Source organism: Trachemys scripta, chromosome 6 (genome assembly GCF_013100865.1).
Source record: "Trachemys scripta elegans isolate TJP31775 chromosome 6, CAS_Tse_1.0, whole genome shotgun sequence".
NCBI classification, from domain to species: Eukaryota; Metazoa; Chordata; order Testudines; family Emydidae; genus Trachemys; species Trachemys scripta.
In genome coordinates, this window is record NC_048303.1 from 47,383,756 (window position 1) to 47,406,876 (window position 23,121).

At 42.4% G+C, this 23,121-nt stretch overlaps 1 protein-coding gene across 1 annotated transcript in view; it reads left to right on the top strand.

The window, feature by feature from the left end:
• The window catches only part of MSH3 (mutS homolog 3), a 204,560-nt gene that overhangs the window by 52,363 nt on the left and 129,076 nt on the right, over positions 1-23,121 (top strand). The window contains exons 9-10 of the mRNA XM_034774101.1: positions 16,992-17,104; positions 18,432-18,548. Of these exons, the coding sequence (XP_034629992.1) occupies positions 16,992-17,104; positions 18,432-18,548 (230 nt within the window). The remainder of the gene's footprint in view (positions 1-16,991; positions 17,105-18,431; positions 18,549-23,121) is intronic.

Consider the following 23,121-nt stretch of genomic DNA (forward strand, 5'->3'; position numbering starts at 1 on the left):
TGGCTGGAAACAAAGATGAAGCACTGTGTGATCTGCCATCTCTCTACAGACCACAAGCCCTGTGGACTCCAGACTCCAGTTTGGGAGCTATCAGTGTAGTTTACATCATTGTGCAGGAGTTGTTTGTGTTTTGTTTTTCTGTTTGTGGAAACAGCTTATTCATATAGGGGATAAATGAGAGTTTGGAATTCCTGGTATTATTCAACCAGGCTAACGAAAGAGCAGAAGTTACATCTTTGATGGGGAATTTAGTCCTTGACAGGTAGGATTGTAGCCAAAGCATAGGAAATTAAAGCAGGGAGAATGGAGGCAAGTTCTGACAGACATGTAGAGGATCCTCTTCACCTGTGTTATTTACTCACCAAAAGTATTTCTCTTGTTACATTCATTTCAACAGCACACACTAGCTTCCTGGCAGCTTCCCCTTTACCCTCTAGCTCTGAGAGTAAGTGTCTAGGACTCTCCTTTCATCTGTATCCTTTGAAAATGTAGGGTCCACACTTCAGTGTAAAAATTTGTAGCTGCTAGATTGTGCAATAAACGCTTTAACTTCTGGATTCTAGGAGAAGTTCACCCTCCTTAAATAGTGACGCCAGAAATCTGTTGTTTTTTATAGTCGTGTTTAATTTTACATATTTTACTTCTACAGCCTCACGTAAGAAAATGTTTGTTTCTGTGAAAAAGTACTAAATATTTTGCATTTGTGCATATAGGTTCCAAATAATTTTGAATGTGTTTGGAGGGCCAGTGATATTTTTCATAATTTATAGAACAATAAATACACACAAGGTTGTTGATAGTTGTTTGGCTGCGTGTGTGTGTTCTCTCTGTATGCTTCCCCAGCTCTGCGCAGAGAGCAGAGACAGCCGACTTTAATTGAACTACCCAATAAATTCACAGACTCCATTTTCAGCAAAGGAACTTGGTCACATTTATTGCTGACGAAGCACAATGCTAACGCCCAGGCTTAATGGTTACAGGTACATTAGCACACGTATGCTCGTGACAATGGACCGGCTCGGATAGTGGCAGGACTTTCCATTATCCCCTCGGCCAGACCCTGACATCCCCTCAGCGATACCTCTTTATACCCCAATGCAAAAAAGTTACATATTGTCCCTCTGACGTATTTGGGTGCCACTCATTGTTTTGATCAAAACATCTCTATCCATCATGCTGTCATCCTGACCTTATCTTTACGATGGGTAGGGTGTTCCTGTTATCTTTGGGGAATGTGCTGGTATCAGGGTGTTCTGGTACCCACCCTTCTGGAATGTGTTTGCGTGTATATTCTTGTACCAGCACTACTTAGGATTGTGTGTTTCTGCAATATCAGCCCTGTTCTTGCCAGATTCTGTGAACAAGAGCAGGCCCTGCTCACAACTTAACTTTGCTTTATAGCAGCAAAGCTTTAACCACTACTTTAGTTCAGGCTTCTGATACAAGGGCTTATGTTTCAGGCCCACTTCCTGCTACAGAGATCAGCTCATACTCAGCTTTTAAAGGGGACTTCAGTATGGGCTGGGAAAAATACTTAAACATTGAACGTGTCCATCTTTTATAGGCTTGGTCAGGTATAGTTTTTCTTGTTTATTTACTGTAGCAAAGATTTGTATTTGAATGAAGTATATTCCTCCCTACAGTTAAGTCATAATACTGAGTTTGTTGATGCAGTCTTTCTGTGGCAACATACTGTGATGTGACAAACACATGATTATGGCTTCACTGCAGGATCTGGCAGGAGGGAAGCTTTTTTCAATAGACATATCTTTAAAATTATAATGGTAATATACCATAGAAGAACAGAGGGAAAGAAAACTGCTTTTGGTTCAGATATCCTATCTCATAGAGATCTATGCCAGTTTCAGGTCTCTGTCTAATAAAACATGTATATTCTGATAATGTAGTCTTTTGGGACAAAAAGTTGTAGGTTCAAATTTTAAACCAAGATTTGGACTTGTATCTGCAGATTCTGCATTGCAGTGCTATGGACAAGAAGTGAGGGTATGAAGAAGCATTAGAGATGCTGTGCTTTGAATGAGATGTTAACCCAAGGTCCCAAGTGCCCATCTCCAAGTCCCAAGTGCTGTTTAACATCTCATTTTATTTTCATGCTGATGTATGTTTCCTTCTCCTCTGTCCTTGTAGGCATTTTCAGTGCTGTCTGGCTGTTAAACTTTCTAAAGCAGCTTGACACTTTTTAATGTGAAAAGCACTGCATAAAAACAAATTCTGTTGTATTTTCAGTTATGTCACTTATTATGAGGTAATGTTTAAAAACATTTTGCTTATTAGTACAGATTTAGTTGTGAAAAAAGGTGGATTAGGTAATAACTTATTATGTAATTATATATTATGAGTTATATAATTTAGTGGACTATCTTCTGCTGGTGAAAGAGACAAGCTTTCATGTTTACACAGAGCTCTTCTTCAGATTGCATAAGCTTGAAAGCTTGTCTCTTTCACAAACAGAAATTGGTCCAATCAAAGGTATTAGCTCACCCGCCTTGTCTCTGATATCTTGGGACCAACACAGCTACAATAACCCTGTAAACAGATTTAGTTGTGTTTATCAAAAATTGCTTTTGTGTTTTAAGATTTCTTTTGAAAATATTGAATCAGTTATATTTAGAAATTGCAACATCATTGTCTCCAAATTTAGAGCTGAATATACCAGGAATATAAAACATGGTTTGAAACTGACACTATAGATTTTATGGCTGTGGAACTGTGATATTGACCATTTCTTATTAATTTCTCTAATTGAGCTGATCCGACAGTGTTTTGCAATAGCCTTATTACAGAGATTGTCCTATTTTTTACCATGGGTGTGAATTATAACTGGCTTTTGGGGAAAAAAATCAAAAGCTGATTAAAATGATTATATAATTCCTTTCAGTTACTTTCCCTCTTCCAAACATAACATGAACATAAGAATGGCAATATTGGACCAGACCACTGGTCCATCTAGCCCAATATTCTGTTTTTCTACATGGCCAATGCCAGATGCATCAAGGGTAATGAACAGAACAGGGCAATCATCAACTGATCCAACCCCAGTCGTCCAGTCCAGCATCTGGCAGTACATAAGAATGGCCATACTGGGTCAGACCAAAGGTCCATCTAGCCCAGTATCCTGTCTTCTGACAGTGGACAACGCCAGGTGCCCAAGAGGGAATGAACAGAACAGGTAATCATCAAGTGATCTATTCCCTGTTGTTCATTCCCAGCTTCTGGAAACATCAGAGTCTTAGGGTGGCATTGGGTGGCATTCTGGATCATCTTCGCTAATAGCCATTGATGGACCTATCCTCCACAAACTGATCTAATTCTTTTTTGAACCCAGTTATACTTTTGGCCTTCACAACATCCCCTGGTAACAAATTCCACAGTTCTGGAGCAATTGTGTAAATGAGACCTTTTATTTTGACTCTTACACTACTTTTGTGAATAAAGGCTGTTTTCCATGAATGATAGGTTTCAGAGTAGCAGCCGTGTTAGTCTGTATCTTCAAAAAGAACAGGAGTACTTGTGGCACCTTAGAGACTAACAAATTTATTGGACCATAAGCTTTCGTGGGCTACCACCCACTTCTTCGGATGCATATAGAGTGAAACATATATTGAGGATATGTGTATATATATCTCCTCAATATATGTTTCACTCTATATGCATCCGAAGAAGTGGGTGGTAGCCCACGAAAGCTTATGCTNGCATAAGCTTTCGTGGGCTACCACCCACTTCTTCGGATGCATATAGAGTGAAACATATATTGAGGAGATATATATACACATATCCTCAATATATGTTTCACTCTATATGCATCCGAAGAAGTGGGTGGTAGCCCACGAAAGCTTATGCTCTAATAAATTTGTTAGTCTCTAAGGTGCCACAAGTACTCCTGTTCTTTTTCCATGAATGATAGCTCTCTGTCTTTTTAGTGGACTATAGTTTGTCACTTAGTGAGGCGTTTTCTTTTGTTGTGCCTATTTGCATTATATGATCTGGTTTTAGCAGGGGAAAAAGCCTGCAGTGTTATATTTACTGTATGTACTTTATTTTTATAATATTCTAACTTAATATCAGAAATACACTACAATATATGTTCACGACTACATATCTAGGTTTAAAATGTCAGGCAAGTGTTGTTAGTGACTTTAAAAATCCATATTTTGTTTAAATTTATTATAAACAATGAAGAATTGATTGAGACTCTGGCTTTTGCTTTTTGGTCAATGGCAGTGCAATTTTTTGTTAATCTGATCTGAAGTTTTAAAGGATTTGAACCTTTAAAAAAAAAGTACTAGATTTCTGTGGATTTAAAGGTCACACTTCTACCTTTTACAAGTTTAAAGGTGAAGGAAAACCAAAGAGGAGGCAAATGGAAGCTAAAGCTAGTGTAACTTAAACTGTTTGCGAAAAACAATTTTATTTTTTCAAGCCAAGTTTGCTAAGTATGTTGAAGGAATCACAATTACTATGGCAGAGGGCTAGCTCTGCTATGGTTGCGGTTAAAGAGGAATTAATGAAGAGGATACAATATTCAATGCTGATTAAAATTTCTACCCAACAAAACTAGATCTTAATAAGAACAGGGCACACCAATATTTTTAGGTATCTGAAATGGAATTAGCAGATTAAAGTTGCCTCAAATTTACTTTTCTTCTTTAAGTGATTGCACATGTCCATTTCACTCTTGGTGTGCGCACGCCCTGTGCATTGTTGCTGGAAAGTCTTCCCGTCAGGGTAGCTTGAATGCCCTCTGCTGCTATGTGCCAGTGGTGCTGGTATAAATGGCTCGGCCGACCCCAGGCCCCCTCAGTTCCTTCTTACCACCCATGAAGGTTGCTGGAACTGCTCATCTTGATTTTGCAAGTGCTCTCAGTGGATTCTTTATACTGTGTATCCTTGTGTTTTGTTGTACATAGTTTAGTGTTACTGTTTTTAGTACAGCTTGTTAGGTTTTACCCCATCTGAGAGTTTTGGTTGATTTCTGGTGCCAAAAGATGCCTTGTTCACCTGGCTTAAAGCACTGCATTTTCCTGCAATAAGGCTATGCCTCTGAGTGACCTGCACTCAAGTTGCTTCAGGTGCCTCGGGAAGGCTTGTATCAGGGAGCATTGCCAAATTTCTAGGGACTTTAAGTCTTGCACAAAGGAAGACTATGAAGCCACTGTAAAGTTTCTACTCATGGAGGTGGCCTTTAAACCTCCATCTGAGCCAGGTTGGTCAGACTCTGCACCAAGTGCTTCGGCATTGGTCAGGAGTGTGCTTCCTACCGTGCTTGAGTTCCAACATTGCTCACCATCCTAAGTGCCTAAGAAGAGGCAAAAGGCTTCTAAGCAGACTGCTGAGAGTGGAAGATCCCCTGCACCAAAGTCTAAGAGTAGAGTGCTGTCCAAGTCTAAGCACTGCTTCAGCACTGCAGAACCCAGCACCATTAACTCTGTTACCTAGGGAAGTACCATAGAGTCTGGAGCCAGAGGGAGCATCTTAGACATCTGGGGTATCGCATCTTACTGATACCATCTCAGTACCAGAGGCATTTCGAATAGCCAGAGATCTCTTAAGCCTGTCGGTGTCAGTATTGCTGGCAGTTTGAGTTGTCACAGTCAGTGCCAGCAGACATGGGGAAAACAGCAAGGTCACTGCAGCGCTCAGTACTGTGCTAGTCCCATTTACCTCAGATGGTTTGCCTTTCGGTACTGTCAAAGGGGAAACTTGCAATGCTTATCTCTTATAATTCTACTTACCATGGAAGGCTCATGAGCCAAACATCAGATATTAAGTGGAATTGTTACCATAAGACTCCTCCTTTGTCTAATGTACATAGTTATATAGTTATCTCTGGAATATTTGTTAATATGTTATACAGTTTGTACAGCTTGAGAATAACTTATCTGGTAGCAAGCAGGAGCAGAGGGGGTATGACCAGACCATGTCAGACCATGCCAAAACGTTGATCTGACTCTGTGAACTGCAGAGAGATGGGGGAGTAGCCAGGGTGTCCAGAACTGTGAGAGAGACTGCTAGCAGAAATGATATTATCAGATCTTTCCTCATATCAGCTCTGAGCTTTATTACCAGTGTCCTTCAGACCTCATTTCTCAATATTTGACCACCCCTTTACACACGCAAATGACAGGTCACTCAGGAGATAAATGTAATAGATAAGTACAGTAATTAAATTTATGTATTTTATTTATTTAACTCCTCACTTAACATTGTAGTTATGTTCCTGAAAAATGAGACTTTAAGTGAAACGATGTTAAGCGAATCCAATTTCCCCATAAGAATTAATGTAAATGAGGGGGTTAGGATCCAGGGAAATTGTTTTCACCAGACAAAAGAAAACACACACACACAGAGTTTTAAACAAACAATTTAATACTGGTACACAGTGATGATGATGATTGTGAAGCTTGGTTGAGGTGGAGGAGTCAGAGGGTGGGATATTTCCCTTACTGCTAAATGATAAACTAGCAATGGGCTGAGCCCTCAAAGATTAACTCTCACACTCTGCAAGGTAGCAGGAATGGAGGGAGATATGCGCATTTCCCTTAAGTACACTGCCTTGTTAATTAGATCAGCTTGCTGAGATGCAGCTGCTGCAAGCTCCCTCCATCCTGAGCCCTGCTCTATGGAAGATGGGGTAAGTAGGGTGCAGGGGGGAGGGGGACACCCTGACATTAGTCCCCCTCTTCCTTCCCTCCCCCCTGCACAGCAAGCAGGAGTCTCGGGGAGCGGCTACAAGGCAGAGGGCAGGAGCCGCACATGGCAGTGGGGGGAGGGACACCGCTGAACTGCAGGCAGCTGCTGCACAGGGAACTTAGGGGAGTGGGGAGCTGATAGGGGGCTGCCGGTTCACCCTGGTTCCAAGCCCCCACCAGCTAGCTGCAAGGGGCTGCTCTTCCTGCAATCAGTAGACAAAGCAGGCGGCTGCCAAATGACGTTAGAAGGGAGCATTACACAACTTTAAATGAGCATGTTCCCTAATTGATCAGCAATGTAACAATGAAACAACGTTAACCAGGACGACTTTAAGTGAGGAGTTACTGTAAATGATTTAGTCATCTAGTTTCTTTTGATGTCATGGAATACATTTTTTTATAGGAGGGGTTTAACTGAGTGAAGGGGTAGAGGCTTCATGTACCAGGAGGGCATTTTGTGCACAGGAGGTAGTATTAAAAGTATTATTTGAGGTCAGACTTGATCTAATGGTTTCTTCTGACTTTAAACTCTATGAAACTATAAAACAGAACACTAATTTACAAAAAAAAAAAAATTGGCATTACTTGAAAGCTATTTTTCAGTAATAAGTATCAAAAGCAGCTATTTACTAATTGGTAAAATATAAAATTATGGTTTTCATTTTATTTGACCACTTCAGGAGTAAAGCATTTTAAGGAAATACTGTAAAGTAGGGCCTGTTCACATACTGTTTAACAACTATTAAGAAAACCAATCTCTTTCAGACAGGGACTTTGTGTCTTAGGCCTGGTCTACACTACGGGTTTAGGTCGACTTTAGCAGCGTTAAACCGAATTAAGCCTGGACACGTCCACACAACGAGGCCCTTTCTTTCGACTTAAAGGGCCCTTTAAACCGGTTTCTTTACACCACCTCCGACGAGGGGATTAGCGATAAAACCGGCCTTTGCGGGTCGGAATTGGGGTAGTGTGGACGGAATTCGATGTTATTGGCCTCCGGGAGCTATCCCACAGTGCTTCATTGTGACCGCTCTGGACAGCGCTCTCAACTCAGATGCACTGACCAGGTAGACAGGAAAAGACCCGCGAAGGTTTGAATTTCATTTCCTGTTTGCCCAGCGTGGAGAGCACAGGTGACCACGCAGAGCTCATCAGCACAGGTAACCGTCATGGAGTCCTCCCAGGATCGCAAAAGAGCTCCAGCATGGACCGAACGGGAGGTACGAGATCTGCTCGCCATATGGGGAGATGAAGCAGTGATAGCTGAACTCCGTAGCAGTAAAAGAAATGGAAAAGTATTAGAAAAGATCTCCAAGGCCATGAAGGACCGAGGCCATAACAGGGACACACAGCAGTGCCGCGTGAAAATTAAGGAGCTACGGCAAGCCTACCACAAAGCCAGAGAAGCAAACGGAAGGTCCGGGGCAGAGCCGCAAACTTGCCGCTACTACGCGGAGCTGCATGCGATCCTAGGGAGTGCAGCCACCACTACCCCAACCGTGTGCTATGACTCTCTCACTGGAGAAACACACAGGGAAGACGGTTCGGGGAACGAGGAAGATGACGATGGAGGTACTGTAGGTAGCTCACAGCAGCAAGGAAGCGGAGAAACCGGTTTCCCCAACAGCCAGGATATGTTTGTGACCCTGGACCTGGAACCAGTAACCCCCGAACTCACCCAAGACCCTCAGGGCACACAGGAGACCTCTGGTGAGTGTAACTTTGTAAATGTTTGTAAACATTACAAAAAAAAGCAAGCAAGTCTGTTAACGTGTATGGGGATGGAGCGGAAATCCTCCAGGGACATCTCCAGAAAGCTCTCCTGGTTGAAATGGGGTGATTTTATTAAGGGGGACATTCAGAGGCGCCCGTTCCTGCTCTTCTGACCAGAAATGTTCCCCGCTGTTAACCACGCGGTGGGGGGGAGGGGTGAAGTGATCATCCCAGAGAATCGTGTGTGTGTGTGTGTGGGGGGGTGGTTTACTTGTGTTTGTGCCGCATGTTAACCGGGAAACCGCAGCCCCCTCCTTTTACATTGAAACCCCATTTTAAATGGACAACCCAATTCATCCTTGATATGGGAAATGCGCTGCTGTTTGCAACCTTTCCCGCATGTTAAGAAGGTTAAAAAAGCCAAAACACTGTGGCCTACGATGGCTGCCTGCAAGCCGAAATATGCGACCTTGTAATGAAAGAGTGTACCCATTGTTCCCTAAAATGTGTCTTTTTTAACCACCTCTCCCTTCTCCTCCACCAGCTGCAAATGTTTCTCCTTCGCAGAGGCTCGTGAACATTAGAAAGAGAAAACGTAAGACGAGGGACGAGATGTTCACGGAGCTGCAGATGTCCTCCCATGCTGATAGAGCACAGCAGAATGCGTGGAGGCAGTCAATGTCGGAGATGAGAAAAGCCCAATATGAACGAGAGGAGAGGTGGCGGGCTGAATCGCGGGAAGAACAGAGCAAGTGGCGGGCTGAAGACGATAGGTGGCGTCAGCTTGCAGACAGACGGCAAGAGGCAATGCTCCGTCTGCTGGAGCATCAAAGTGATATGCTCGAGCGTATGGTTGAGTTGCAGGAAAGGCAGCAGGAGCAGAGACCGCCGCTACAGCCCCTGTGTAACCAACAGCCCTCCTCCCCAAGTTCCATAGCCTCCTCACCAAGACGCCCAAGAACACGGTGGGGGGGCCTCCGTCCACCCAGTCACTCCACCCCAGATGATCGCCAAAGCATCAGAAGGCTGGCCTTCAATAAGAGTTAAAGTTTTAAAATGCAGTGTGTCCTTTTCCATCCCTCCTCCCCCACCCATCCCAGGCTACCTTGGCAATTATCCCCCTACCTCTGTAAGGAACTAATAAAGAATGCATGAATGTGAAAAAACAATGACTTTATTGCCTTTGCAAGCGGGAGGGGAGGGGAGGGTGGGGTGGGGTGGTTGGTTTACAGGGAAGTAGAGTGAACCGGGTGGGGGGGGGGTTGGAGGGTTCATCAAGGAGAAACAAACAGAAGTTTCACACAGTAGCCTGGCCAGTCACAAAACTCGTTTTCAAAGCTTCTCTGATACGCACCGCGCCCTGCTGTGCTCCTCTAACCGCCCTGGTGTCTGGCTGTGCGTAATCAGCGGCCAGGCGAGTTGCCTCAACCTCCCACCCCGCCATAAATGTCTCCCCCTTACTCTCACAGATATTGTGGAGCGCACAGCAAGCAGCAATAACAATGGGGATATTCTTTTCGCTGAGGTCTGAGCGAGTCAGTAAGCTGCGCCAGCGCGCTTTTAAACGTCCAAATGCACATTCCACCACCATTCGGCACTTGCTCAGCCTGTAGTTGAACAGGTCCTGACTCCTGTCCAGGCTGCCTGTGTACGGCTTCATGAGCCATGGCATTAAGGGGTAGGCTGGGTCCCCAAGGATCACGATAGGCATTTCAACATCCCCAATGGTCACTTTCTGGTCCGGGAAGAAAGTCCCTTCCTCCAGCTTTCGAAACAGAGCAGAGTTCCTGAAGACGCGAGCATCATGTACCTTTCCTGGCCATCCCACGTTGATGTTGGTGAAACGTCCCTTGTGATCCACCAGGGCTTGCAGCAGCATTGAAAAGTACCCCTTGCGGTTTACGTAGTCGGTGGCTTGGTGCTCCGGTGACAAGATAGGGATATGGGTTCCGTCTATGGCCCCGCCACAGTTTGGGAATCCCATTTCAGCAAAACCATCCACTATTGACTGCACGTTGCCCAGAGTCACTACCCTTGCTATCACCAGGTCTTTCATTGCCCTGGCAAATTGGATCACAGCAGCCCCCACAGTAGATTTGCCCACTCCAAATTGATTCCCGACTGACCGGTAGCTGTCTGGCGTTGCAAGCTTCCACAGGGCTATCGCCACTCGCTTCTCAACTGTGAGGGCTGCTCTCATCTTGGTATCCTGGCGTTTCAGGGCAGGGGAAAGCAAGTCACAAAGTTCCATGAAAGTGCCCTTACGCATGCGAAAGTTTTGCAGCCACTGGGAATCGTCCCATACCTGCAGCACGATGCGATCCCACCAGTCTGTGCTTGTTTCCCGGGCCCAGAATCGGCGTTCCACGGTATCAACCTGCCCCAGTGACACCATGATTTCCACATTGCTGGGGCCCGTACCTTGTGTGAGGGCTGTGTCCATGTCAATTTCCTCATCACTCTCGTCGCCGCGCTGCAATCGCCTCCTCGCCTGGTCCGGGTTTCGCCTTGGCATGTTCTGGCTCTGCATATACTCCAGGACAATGCGCGTGGTGTTCATAGTGCTCATAATTGCCGCGGTGATCTGAGCGGGCTCCATGATCCCAGTGCTAGCTATGGCGCCTGGTCAGAAAAAAGGCGCGAAAGTAGTATCTGATGGACCAGGAGAAGGAGGGCGGGAGGGAGGGAGGGAGGGAGGGCCGAGTGACGACATGGCGTACAGGTACAGGAACAGGGAGAAACACAAACAACTGTCACACAGAATGGTCCCCCCAAAGATTAAACTGGAAACCCTGGGCTTAGCAGGCCGTTGATTTCACGGAGGAAGGGGAAGCAAATGAACACAGAACAAATCTATTTTTTACATCTTAAGGTGGCAGCCGACGCTGCAGCATGAGTGACAGCCATACCAGTATGACGACGATGGGTACCAATCATAATATGCCATCATCTGCCAAAAGGCAAGGGGCTGCTGCTGTGTAGCAATGCAGCCCCACGTCTGCCAGCCCCACGTCCGCCAGCACCCAGCATCGCCCTCGGCCTCTTCTGGGTGCTTAGCAGACAATATTGGGCAATTGGCAGAAAATAGTATATTATGACTGGTAACCGTCATCATCGAAACAGTAGCATGTCTGCCCAGGTGGCCATGATTGACAGCCATACCAGTACGACGACGATGGGTACCAGTCATAATATACCATCGCCTGCAAGGGGCTGGTGCAATGCAGCACTACGGCTGCCAGCCCCACGGCTATCACTCATGCTACACCGTCTACCGCCAAAAGGCAGTTAGCAGCTGCTGCTGTGTAGCAATGCAGTCCCACGTCTGCCGGCACCCAGAGGACATATGGTGACGGTGAGCTCAGCTGAGCTGAGCGGGCTCCATGCTTGCCGTGGTATGTTGTCTGCACAGGTAACCCAGGTAAAAAGGCGCGAATCTATTGTCTGCCGTTGCTGTGACGAGGGGGGAGGGGCCTGACGACATGTACCCAGAACCGCCCGCGACACTGTTTTGCATCATCCCGGCATTGGGATCTCAACCCAGAATTCAAAGAAAAGGCGCGAACCGCTTCTCGGCTCGAGCTGTGGCGCAAACGTAGTATCTGACGGCCTAGGGGAAGGAGGGAGGGGGGCCGAGTGACGACATGGCGTACAGGCACAGGGAATTAAAATAAAGAACGGTGGCTGTGCATCAGGGAGAGACACAAACAACTGTCACAGACTGGTCCCCCCCAAAGATTAAACTGAAAACCCTGGGTTTAGCAGGCCGTTGATTTGACGGAGGGAGGGGGAAGCAAATGAATACAGAGAAAATCTATTTTTTTACATCTTAAGACGACGGTGCAGCGTGACTGATAGCCCTCGGCATCTTTCTGGGTGCTTGGCAGCAAATACGGGGCGGTGTATGACGATGGTCTTCAGGCCTATTGCACGAGCTGCTGCTCAGGGAAGACTCTGCTAACGTGCGATGACCCGACTTGTAATAGGCCGGCTAACAGTCATAATACACCATTTACTGCCAAAAGGCAAGCCCCACGGCTGCCAGCACCCAGATCGCCGATGAAGGCTACCAGTCTACTGCACCGTCTACCGCCAAAAGGCAGTTAGCAGCTGCTGCTGTGTAGCAATGCAGTCCCACGTCTGCCGGCACCAAGAGGATATATGGTGACGGTGAGCTCAGCTGTGCTGAGCGGGCTCCATGTTGTCTGCACAGGTAACCCAGGTAAAAAGGCGCGAATCTATTGTCTGCCGTTACTGTGACGGGGGAGGGAGGGGCCTGACGACATGTACCCAGAACCGCCCGCGACACTGTTTTGCATCATCCGGGCATTGGGATCTCAACCCAGAATTCCAAGGGGCGGCGGAGACTGCGGGAACTGTGGGATAGCTGTGGGATAGCTACCCATAGTGCAATGCTCCGGAAGTCGACGCTAGCCTCGTACTGTGGACGCGGTCTGCCGACTAGAGCACCTAGAGCATTTTATTGTGTGGACATACACAATCGGCTGTATACAACCGATTTCAATAAAACCGGCTTCTATAAATTCGAAATAATTTCGTAGTGTAGACATACCCTTAGTGCCTCGTCTGTGTCTTAGTGCCTTGTCTGTCACTAAGCACACTATACGAAACAAATTATGCTTTCTAAATCTGCAATATGTGTATCACATGGGGAATTGCTCTATATGCATTTTAGTTGGTTAAAAAAACCAAAAACCCCCCACACCAGAAAATTGTTACCTTTTTCTCTTTCAGAAGAACTGATGTTCAGAATGAACTAATAGGGCCCTTTACTGATTTTCCTGTGTGCTATGCTGCACTTGTACGTAGAAAACAAAACAGTAGTCTCCATTTTTATTTCTTGTAAAGAGTTAAATGTTGATTTTTAGATACTAGAGACAAGGTGGATGAGGCAGTATCTTTTACTGGGCCAACTTTTAGATATGTCCATCAGCCACTGTTATAGTTGAAGGGACTATGAAATTAAGATATCCATTATAACAATGAACACACAATTTTTTCTAATAGAGTGACAGATAAAACTACATGCAATTTTCTTAAATGTCTTTGAATGTACATATGCTTCTAGGTGCTTAAGGAAACATATTAAACACAGTACAAAAGACAAAAATACTGAAAGAATCAGAGGTTTTCCTTCAGTTCACTTGAATTTAATACACTGCTTTCCACAATGAACTCTAGTTACCTTCCCCACCATTTGCCTCCTAGAAAGGATATTTACTTTAGACGACTTCAGAGTTCCACTTTGTTAAAAATTATAATTATCTGGTGTGTGCTCAACACCAGGCTATAGGGGGAATAACAGCAAAACACATACAGTGGCACAAAAAGAAAAAAAGTTTTCTCTTTAGAAATGTTCGGTTTCTTTGACTGGCTATTTTTGGGTAACAGCTTCTTCTAATGGTCCTTCTCAATTTTAAATCCGGAAGTAAATGAAACTATCAATATCAAACTGTGTTTAACAGCCACTCATTTATAGAGGTTTTGACAAGAATGATGATTATGAAAGTTGACTGGAAGTTGAAAATTCTGATTTAAATTGGGATTGGTTTCTGGAGTAGTATCATCATAACTGATTTGGCTATAATCAGAAAAATGGCCTAAGGATAATAATGTCACTGAATAGAGGATAAAAACATCAATGATTTCTTCAGCAAATTTTGTTTTTCTAGTGTCTTCGTGAATTTTAGGGAGGGTGGCTGCTGGATTAATAAACATAAAATTGTTAGCATACTATGTAAGTATAGCAGTTACATCTGTATCAAACGGATGTTCGATAATACTATAGAATTCATATTCCAGATATCTTAAAGATCTTAACAAAGATCTGAGTTGGTTTTTGTCTGATTTTAAATGTGCTCTACTTTGAGGTATTTCTTATATTATAAATGGAATTTTTTTCTTCTAAAGGCTTTGATTATTTTGCTAGCACCTTTGTAACATTATTCTGACACAAGAGGAACTTTTCCAAAAGTGCCTGAGTGAAATAGGAGCCTAAGTCTCAGTGACTTTGCAAGTTTCAAATTTTACCCAAGGTATACTGTTTGTTGCTTTCATTTGCCAAAATTTTATATAGAGGGAGATAACTTGTATACAGCATCAATGACAGAGAAAATCACTTGATGTATCATGATAGAAAATGACACTTCACAGCAGCAAACTACACTAATAATTGTTAAAAATAGATATAAACTTTAAAAAAATCAGTGCTGGGGCAGAACCAGCAAGCCAACTATCAAAAGGGTGGGTGGGTGGGGCTATGAGTATGTGGAGGAAAACCTCCTATTTCGAATTCAATTTCAAGAAATTATCTCTCCAGGCACTCCTAAACTTCACTGTTTTGAAAACAGACACTATTGTGAGGACACAATAAATAGAGCCTAAAAATAAAATCCCATTTTAAAAAGATTTCTTTAGTCTTGCCTCTGGGTGGGTAGGATTTAAAGACCTGCTCTCTTGCAAGACTGCCTCAAAGGCCTGCACTCTTCTATGCTCCAGGTAGCATTCAGTGCATGTTGGAGAATTTAATACTAAGACTGACTTCTTGCAAATTGTTCAGGTGGCCATAGATATTAAATTAGGTAGCTTAGACCTAGGGTCATCACTGGCAAAATGAATGACTATATTAGAGTAGATATAAATGTAGGTTGGTACAAGCTAAAGGAACAAGAAGGAAAATAATATCTCACTGCACTAGTGTCAATGGTGGTGGTTTAAAAAAAAAAGTGATCAGAAGTCATGTCCGCCCCCTTCAAGAGTGATAGCAGATTCAACAAGAGTCCTATTTATATCTATAGCCTTACTTAAGCATGTATCAATTGCAGACACCTGTAGAATGGCAGTTTGGTCCTCTGTTCATACCTTTTCTAATCATTATTCCTTGGCACCTGCAGCACGATCAGATGCTGCTGTAGACAACTCAGTTCTCTCTCTCCTATATTGGACTGTGCTCCAATCCCTTCCCCCTTTTTTAAAGGGGTACTGCTTGGGAGTCACCTGAAGTAGAGTACCCACAGGGACACTGCTCAAAGAAGTGCAGTAAATGGAGTTATTTGAGATGTATGTCCCCGTGGGTGCTCTACTATCTGCACTCCTTCCCTTCTGCTTTGGAGTCTCCCTTGGTAGGATTTTGTGGTGGGGAAGGAACTGAGAGTGGTTCGCCCATGCAGCCCAACATAGTCTTAACACGGACATGAGGATGTGTGGGGCACATGCATGGGGCTGAATGGGCACCAACACCAAAAATCTCTGATCAGTGGTGCAGGCATGCCTGAAGTGGAGCCCCCACAGAGAGAGACATCTTGCAGAACTCCAGTTGCTGGACAAGATGAGTAACCTCTCCATCTTTTAATATATGGGACCCATACACAAAAAAAGGGCCCTCCTATCAGTCTGAAAAACATTCCATTCCTATTGTATATATTGTATAGTACTGTAACATCTAGAAACTCCACTGAAGTATCAAGATCCCATTGTGTTGGGTGTGGTGCAGACAAATAAAGATGATGCTCCCTTCCCCAGATAGTTGTCAGTCAGAAATGAACAGGTGGACAAAACAGAAATATGTTGGGGGAGAGTGGCCTCCCTCCTTTTGGGAGATACCCAATGAGCTGTAGGCCAGCTCAATGTCCTCAGGTCTGTCATGTAGGAACTCTCTGCCAGCTTCATTCTCCACAGTGCTCCTTCCTGGGAACTATGGGGGGAGATCTGTCCATCTCCCAGGGATGGGTCCCACTGAAATGGGCTTCTCCCTTTTTAAGGCTCCTTCTCCAAGACTGATAGGCCTTGCAGGTGTGGCAGGGCTGCCTAAACCTAAAACTGCTCTTTAACCCCTTCTTGCCTGGTGTAGGATTTGTACACAGTGTCACAAGGAGTTATTCCACAACAGCCATTCCCGATGAACTATTCCTGATTTTGTGTGGATGCTCTTATTCCAGAATAAGGATGGTTTATTCCAAATTACCAGTAGTTTAATTGTGGATTAAGCTAATTCAGAATAAGGGATTCTTATTCTGAAATAAGAGCGTTGACAAATGTAGTTAGTCAGGAATAGTAATCTGCTTGAAATTCACACCCTACCTTATTCCACATGAAGTTTCATGTGTAGAGAAGCCCTTACCCAGGAGGATGCCAGCTCCTTCCCTCTTAACTGTGTTGACTGTGAGAGTTTTTACAATTCTGAGTTGTAAAAATTGGTTTCATCATTAAAATCAGAAGATATAGTTCTGAAAACACTCAGGAAACTGATCTGGTGAGTAGGAAGGTGCCATTTTTAGGTAATCACTTTTGGGAGTATAACTTTAGTCATACAGAGTGTTTTATGGAGAGAAGGCAGGTTTTTAATTTTAAAAAAAAAGTTAAAATTGTTTTAGAATCCCTCTTAGATTAGATGCCGTAACTGATGTCTTCATTTACTATCCCCTGGCTTCTTAGTAATAAAAAGAGAGGAAAGAGGAAAAAAATATTGAGTTGAAGTCTGAGCTTTCTTTAGTTCGTAAAAGGAGATTAAGAATTGAAAACTAATGAGCATTATTTTTTTCATTCCAGTTTACGAGATGACAGAATTCGAATAGAAAGGATGGAAAGCATTTATTTTGAATACAGCCATGCTTTCCAGCTGATTACTGATTTTTATGCAAGAGGAATGCTTGATACCACAGGTACTTCATTCAGAAAGTCTTTGAAATTTATAGTGCTGGTTAGTTGCTATATAGACAAATACAGGCTAGTACAATGGAGCTTGGACCGCTAGGTCTGACTAATACAAATATTTATTAATAACTACCCTCTGAACTGGTACATAGTTGCGAAACAAGTACAGTAGCTGGAAAAAGGCAGAAATGTAAAGAATATGTAGTACTGTAGATATTTCTGAGAAGTTACCTCTATTATGTCTCTGACTAAACTGGAGAAGAATGAGAGTAGATGTGGAATTTCACAAATTTCAAGAATGATGATGTGATCTGGAGAAGTGAGCAGTAGGCTAGTAGTAAAGAATTCTTAATATTTTTTCCCAATCTGAAGATACTTACTTTGAAAACTTAAATTCGCACATTGTGTAAAAAGTGAAGAAAATTTGGCAAAAACCTATGAAAGTGTTTCTTAGGCTTGGTCTACACTACCCCCCCCCAATTCGAACTAAGGTACGCAACTTCAGCTACGTGAATAATGTAGCTGAAGTCGAAGTACCTTAGTTCGAACTTACCTTGGTCCACACGCGGCAGGCAGGCTCCCCCGTCGACTCCGCGGTACTCCTCTCGCCGAGCTGGAGTACCGCAGTCGACGGCAAGCACTTCCGGGTTCGACTTATCGCGTCCAGACTAGACGCGATAAGTCGAACCCAGAACTTCGATTTCCAGCCGTCGAACTAGCTGGTAAGTGTAGCCAAGGCCTTAATTAACACTCTGCTAATAAGAAACAGTTTAAAAAGCACACTTATGCTTGTTTCAGTTTCTCTGCAGTAAAGTCTGGTAAAAGTCCTTTTTATGTTGAGCTGTATTTTATTGCAAAATTTGATACTGTTGGTATTGGGGTGGAGGTTATAGTAGAGAGTAATAGGTAAAAGCAAAATTCTACTTTCATAAAGCAACTTTACAAAACAGGTCCTGATCTGCATGGGCAATCATGTGCACCCGTGCAGAGCCAGTGCCACCTTCATGTATCAGATTGCAGGATCAAGGCCTTAGTCTGTAAATTTATAAATCATCTGGACTGATAATCAGCAATTTCTAGGGGAGAATGGGGGGAACTGGGTGCAAAGTTCAGTATTTTATATCCCCATTTGCATTGGAACAACACAGAAATTCATAAACTGCGCTGTCCCAGTTTGTAAATGTTATTTTGAAAGTTCATTTTTGTTTTATAAACAATATTTTTAACGCTTTCACAATAAAATCTTCTATCTGTACTTGACTGAATTGAAAAATAGATAATCATGTCTCAATTTTTAGTGGCAATCATTTAGCAAAGGAAATCATATTTTTGCAGGTTCTCAACAACTGTCTATAATCCTAAACTTGGATAAGCCTGTGATTTGCTCTTTGGCAGCAGTAATTATGTATCTCAAAGAATTTAATTTGGAAAAGATACTTTACAACCCGAGGTAAGTTATTTTATATAAATCTCAGAAAATCAAAATAATGATAAAAATGTGCCATCTGTAAGGCCCTACTTGAATCGCGGGATGATCTTCAAATAATTGTGGCTGAGTTGCAGACAAGACATGGAAAATTGCGGAAAAGTAATAATGGACCTTTATTAATAACAGTAATTTGGAAAAGCCAGAGTAAACCTATTTGTTTAAGAAAAACATTCAAGTATTATGTCATGCTTGCTAATTTTTTTGATAGTCAGACATTTTGCTGCAACTATATGATGTTAATTAAAAAAAAAGTACAATATTAAAATTCAGAAGACTAAAAGTCTTAATACAATTACTGTAGAAATCAAGTCCAGTCACTTTAGCCTTTTACATTTTACAGGCATTGAATGTTAGTGCAGTACTAATTGCATACTCAAAATGTATGCAAAATTGTGAAGTGTGCAAAGTAAGCTAATTAAAATCAGAATTGTGGTTGAAGACTAATATTGCAGGATCTACAATTTCCGCAATATTGTGAATGAAGTAGGACCTTAACCATCTGCCATTTTGTAAATTCTAGCTGGCAACTTCCCTTCTACAAAATTAGTGCACCTGCTTCTGGGATAAACCTGGTCTTTGTAAACATGATGTTCTACAGTTGAGTTCCTAATTAACACTAACAAAACATCAAGTGATATTCAATAAAAATCATTAGAAATAGGAAAGAATACGCTTGTAGTCAGTACTAACAGTATTTAAATTGGCTTGTACTACAGCCAAATGTAATTAAAAACAAACAAGCTGCAGAAACTGATACTGTCATGGGAAATGAAAAAGTTTGTTAATAAAGCCCAGACATCTTATCTCAACTTTACTTCTGTTTTGTTTTGTGGACAAAAGTCTGCTGCTGCATTTTAAAGATTTTTTTATGACCATGAGCCTTGCCGATATTTTATTTTCCTGCAAAAATATTTCACGCACTTTCTCTTTAGCTTTTGAAGCACATGTGTATTTAATGTATCCAAATGTTTATGAGCTTTTTGAGTCTGAATCTGGTCACTTATTTAAAAATTTAAAACACATTGACAAATCCAGGGAGTTTAGTGGGTGGTACCATATTGGTGGGTAAACTACCATGTAATAAGTTTATGGGAAAGACATTAAATGCATAGGCACTGACTTCCTCTCTAGTTGGGGGATGCTCAACCTCCACTCCAGGTCCCGCCCCCATTCCACCTTTTCCTCCAAGTCCCCACCCCTGCCCTGCCTCTTCCTGCCCCTGCTCCACCCCATCCTGCCTCTTCCCCGGAGCGTGCCCCATCCCTGCTCCTCCCCCTTCTTCCTGGAGCTTCCTACATGCCACGAAATAGCTTTGTTCTCTTACAAAAATCTAGTTTCACTACCTCACTGTCTTGTAAAAATAATATGGGCAGGTGGACAGCAATAGTGGGCGTGGCAATAAACCAAAGCACACAGAATACTTAGGTTTAGTTGGTAGATTTCGCAGCTGACAAATGTCCTTTTCACTATTGCAGACCTTTTTTTGAAAACTTAGAATTTTTATGCATTACAGAGAATTTTTAAAATCTGAATTTTAGAAGAGATGATATTTGGGCTTGTCAATCTCTAACATTTTTCTAATATTGGGTTGATTCTAAACTGCTTACGCTTATAAAATATACATGGTGTAGAATAACATATTTGGATTTTTGGCTTATTTGGATTTGGTTTGCTCCTACAAAGCCCCCCTTTTCCCTCCATCCAAAAAAATATACAAAATATTAACAACGGAACACTCAGCAAGCCTTGTAGATCTGATAAGAAAAAAAAAGCCTTATGATATCTCCCCAACTCTAAATATCATCTCCCATACCAACATGCCAAATCCCTCAAGCAGCATCTTAGTCACAGCACTCCAGTCCATCCCACAAATCAGATTTACCTGAAAAGAGCCTGTTGAACAGGTAGGTCCATCTTGTTGTGTGCAGAAGATCACCAAATATGAGTACTCATAAACAAAGGAGCAGAGTGAGTTCTAAAGTCAAGGACCTATAATTCTTGAAAGTGTTGTATTGCCATGGACGGTGTTGGCTCAAGTGCCTTCGATGATTTCCACTGCTGTAATAACACACAAAAAGGCAGATGTTCTCTCAGATAGTGTGGACCCAAACCTATTAGGACTTTAAACACCTTAAATTTCACCTGGAAATCATTCAGTAGTACAGGTGCAATGTACTCTCAGTGTTAGACCTTGCTTAACAAGTGGGCTGCCACATTCTGCACTAGCTGCAAGTTCCAAATTGAGTATAATTACAGAATGGGAAGGAAAAGGATTAATGTAATAGGTGACTCTTGACATAACAGGCCTGACCTGAATGTATGAACAAAGAAAGCACCTGAATGGAAAGTTTAAAAATTTCCTGATATCCTAGAGTTACACTACAAAGAAAATGCATAGTGTTAAGGTAATTGGTGATATTGTACTAAGAAACTTGTCTTCTGTTGTACTTTGTTGAAAGAAGTTATGCCGGTCACCTATACTCCCTTGACTATCTAATATGGGGACTCCCTTTCTAGTAGCTACTTGTTTCCTGGGGCTCTGCTCATTGTTAGTAACATGTTACATATAGAAATATTGGGCCAACTACAGCTTCAGTCATATTAAAAATAAACATTAAAGATGTCAGTAAAATAATCCATAAGGTTAATTTCTGGAAAGGGAATGCATTTTATGCAGTGGGTATCAGATTGTTATTTTCTGCAATTCTACATGAAGCAGATAAAATAAATGCTTCTGCCACACTGACAGACAACTTAAAGTTGCTGAGAGAATTTAGGTCAATGAGCATCTACTAATGAGTCAGTGAGCATGATGTGTGCTGTGAGATACAACTTTCAGTCTAAGAAGTTTATAGATCTAATGGAAGCAGGCTTAGATAAAGGAAACATTCCTTTGAGTTATGAAGAGCTCCTGCAAATTGCTAAACATCAGTTTTGACTGCTTAGAGAATTATGGAACTAGTTTTCAGGATAGTTTTTTCCCACATAAGTAATGAGGTGATTCTCTTGCGTGAAGTACTCCAGATTTGTTAGTACTCTTCAGGAGAGGCTTTTAAATACAACAGTGAATAAGGAAACATCTCTATTACAGAGGCATATTCTAATTATAATATTGTAAGACTAGATGACCCTTTATTTCTGTGTGATTTCTATCAAAAGGGTGAATAACATCTAGCAGGAGATTTTCTGAGGCACAAAGGGCAGTTAGGCACAGTATTTTAATTGAAAATCAGTGGGAGTTGGGTGCCTAATTCCCATTGGCGCATTTGAAAACCTCTTTAGTACTTTCAACAGTCAAAGAGCATGCTGGTTGTAATCTTCGTATTGGTTAGCTCTTAGAGCACAGTTTCCTAGAGTTTGGTGTCAGTTATTTGAAAGGAATTCATCAACTTCCAGAAAAATGTCCTGTTTGAGTAATTTAGAGAGTACAGTGGGGACCAGTGGCCAGTAAATGATGCAACTTTCAGGATCTGCAGTCAGAAATATTTCATGTGTATGCATTGTGGATACCATCTCAAAACTTTCATAAACTAAAAAAGAAGAGTTTTAAGGAGGAAAACTTCAGAATAACTGAACAAGGATTTTATCCACATACGGTGAAATTCACCCCCCAGTACAAAGTCTATGCATGACGTAAAGTACCACTTAAGCTCTTAGAATAGGGTTTATATGGGGCATGCACCTTATGCTGCACACCTTCTGTACAGAGAGGGTGAATTTCATTGTTAGTTACACAGCAAGATCTGCATTGTGCTCCCTTTTCCTTTTTTCCATTTTGTAGACAGCATTACACTTATATGCTGAATGACTAGCTGCCAGAAAGCAGTACACAAAGTAGTCATTTTTTTAGCCCTTTTTAGGACTAACTTTGTCCTCCCTCCTCCTTTTTCTTTTTCTTCTCAGCCTAGAACTTTTGTGCATCTATTCTGTCCAGTCTGCCTCTCCGAAGTGGTGTGTTCTGGCAAATAGAAGAATGAAGAAAGTAAATGAAAGAGAATAAGAGATTAGTGAAGTGAAGATGAGGGATAGAAGGTGCTTGCCCTTATACGGGAGAAGTTGTCTATGCAGTGTAATCATTTAGCCTGCTTGGATATTACCATATTACTGTAGTGACGGGGGTGGGTCAGATACCATGTAGGTAGCACTCACAAGTAGATAGAATCCCTGAAGGAGAGAACCAGTCAATAGCCAAGACTGATGGTGGGATGTTCTCCTTCAGTTGTGTCTTTTATTCCTAGGGTGCTGTTACAACATCTGCCCTAGTGTGATCTCCTATCTCTGAGCTCCATTTCCCCATGTTCTGGCTGTACTTAGGAGCCTTCCCTTTTTGCTTTCCTGATTTTAACTACAGAGTTACTGTCTTACAGCAAGTATCAGAGGGGTAGTCGTGTTAGTCTGAATCTGTAAAAAGCAACAAAGAGTCCTGTGGCACCTTATAGACTAACAGATGTATTGGAGCATAAGCTACCACTCTGATACTTGATAAACAAGGTGGCCGGAGACAAAGGAATGTGGACTTATGAGTCTCCATGCATC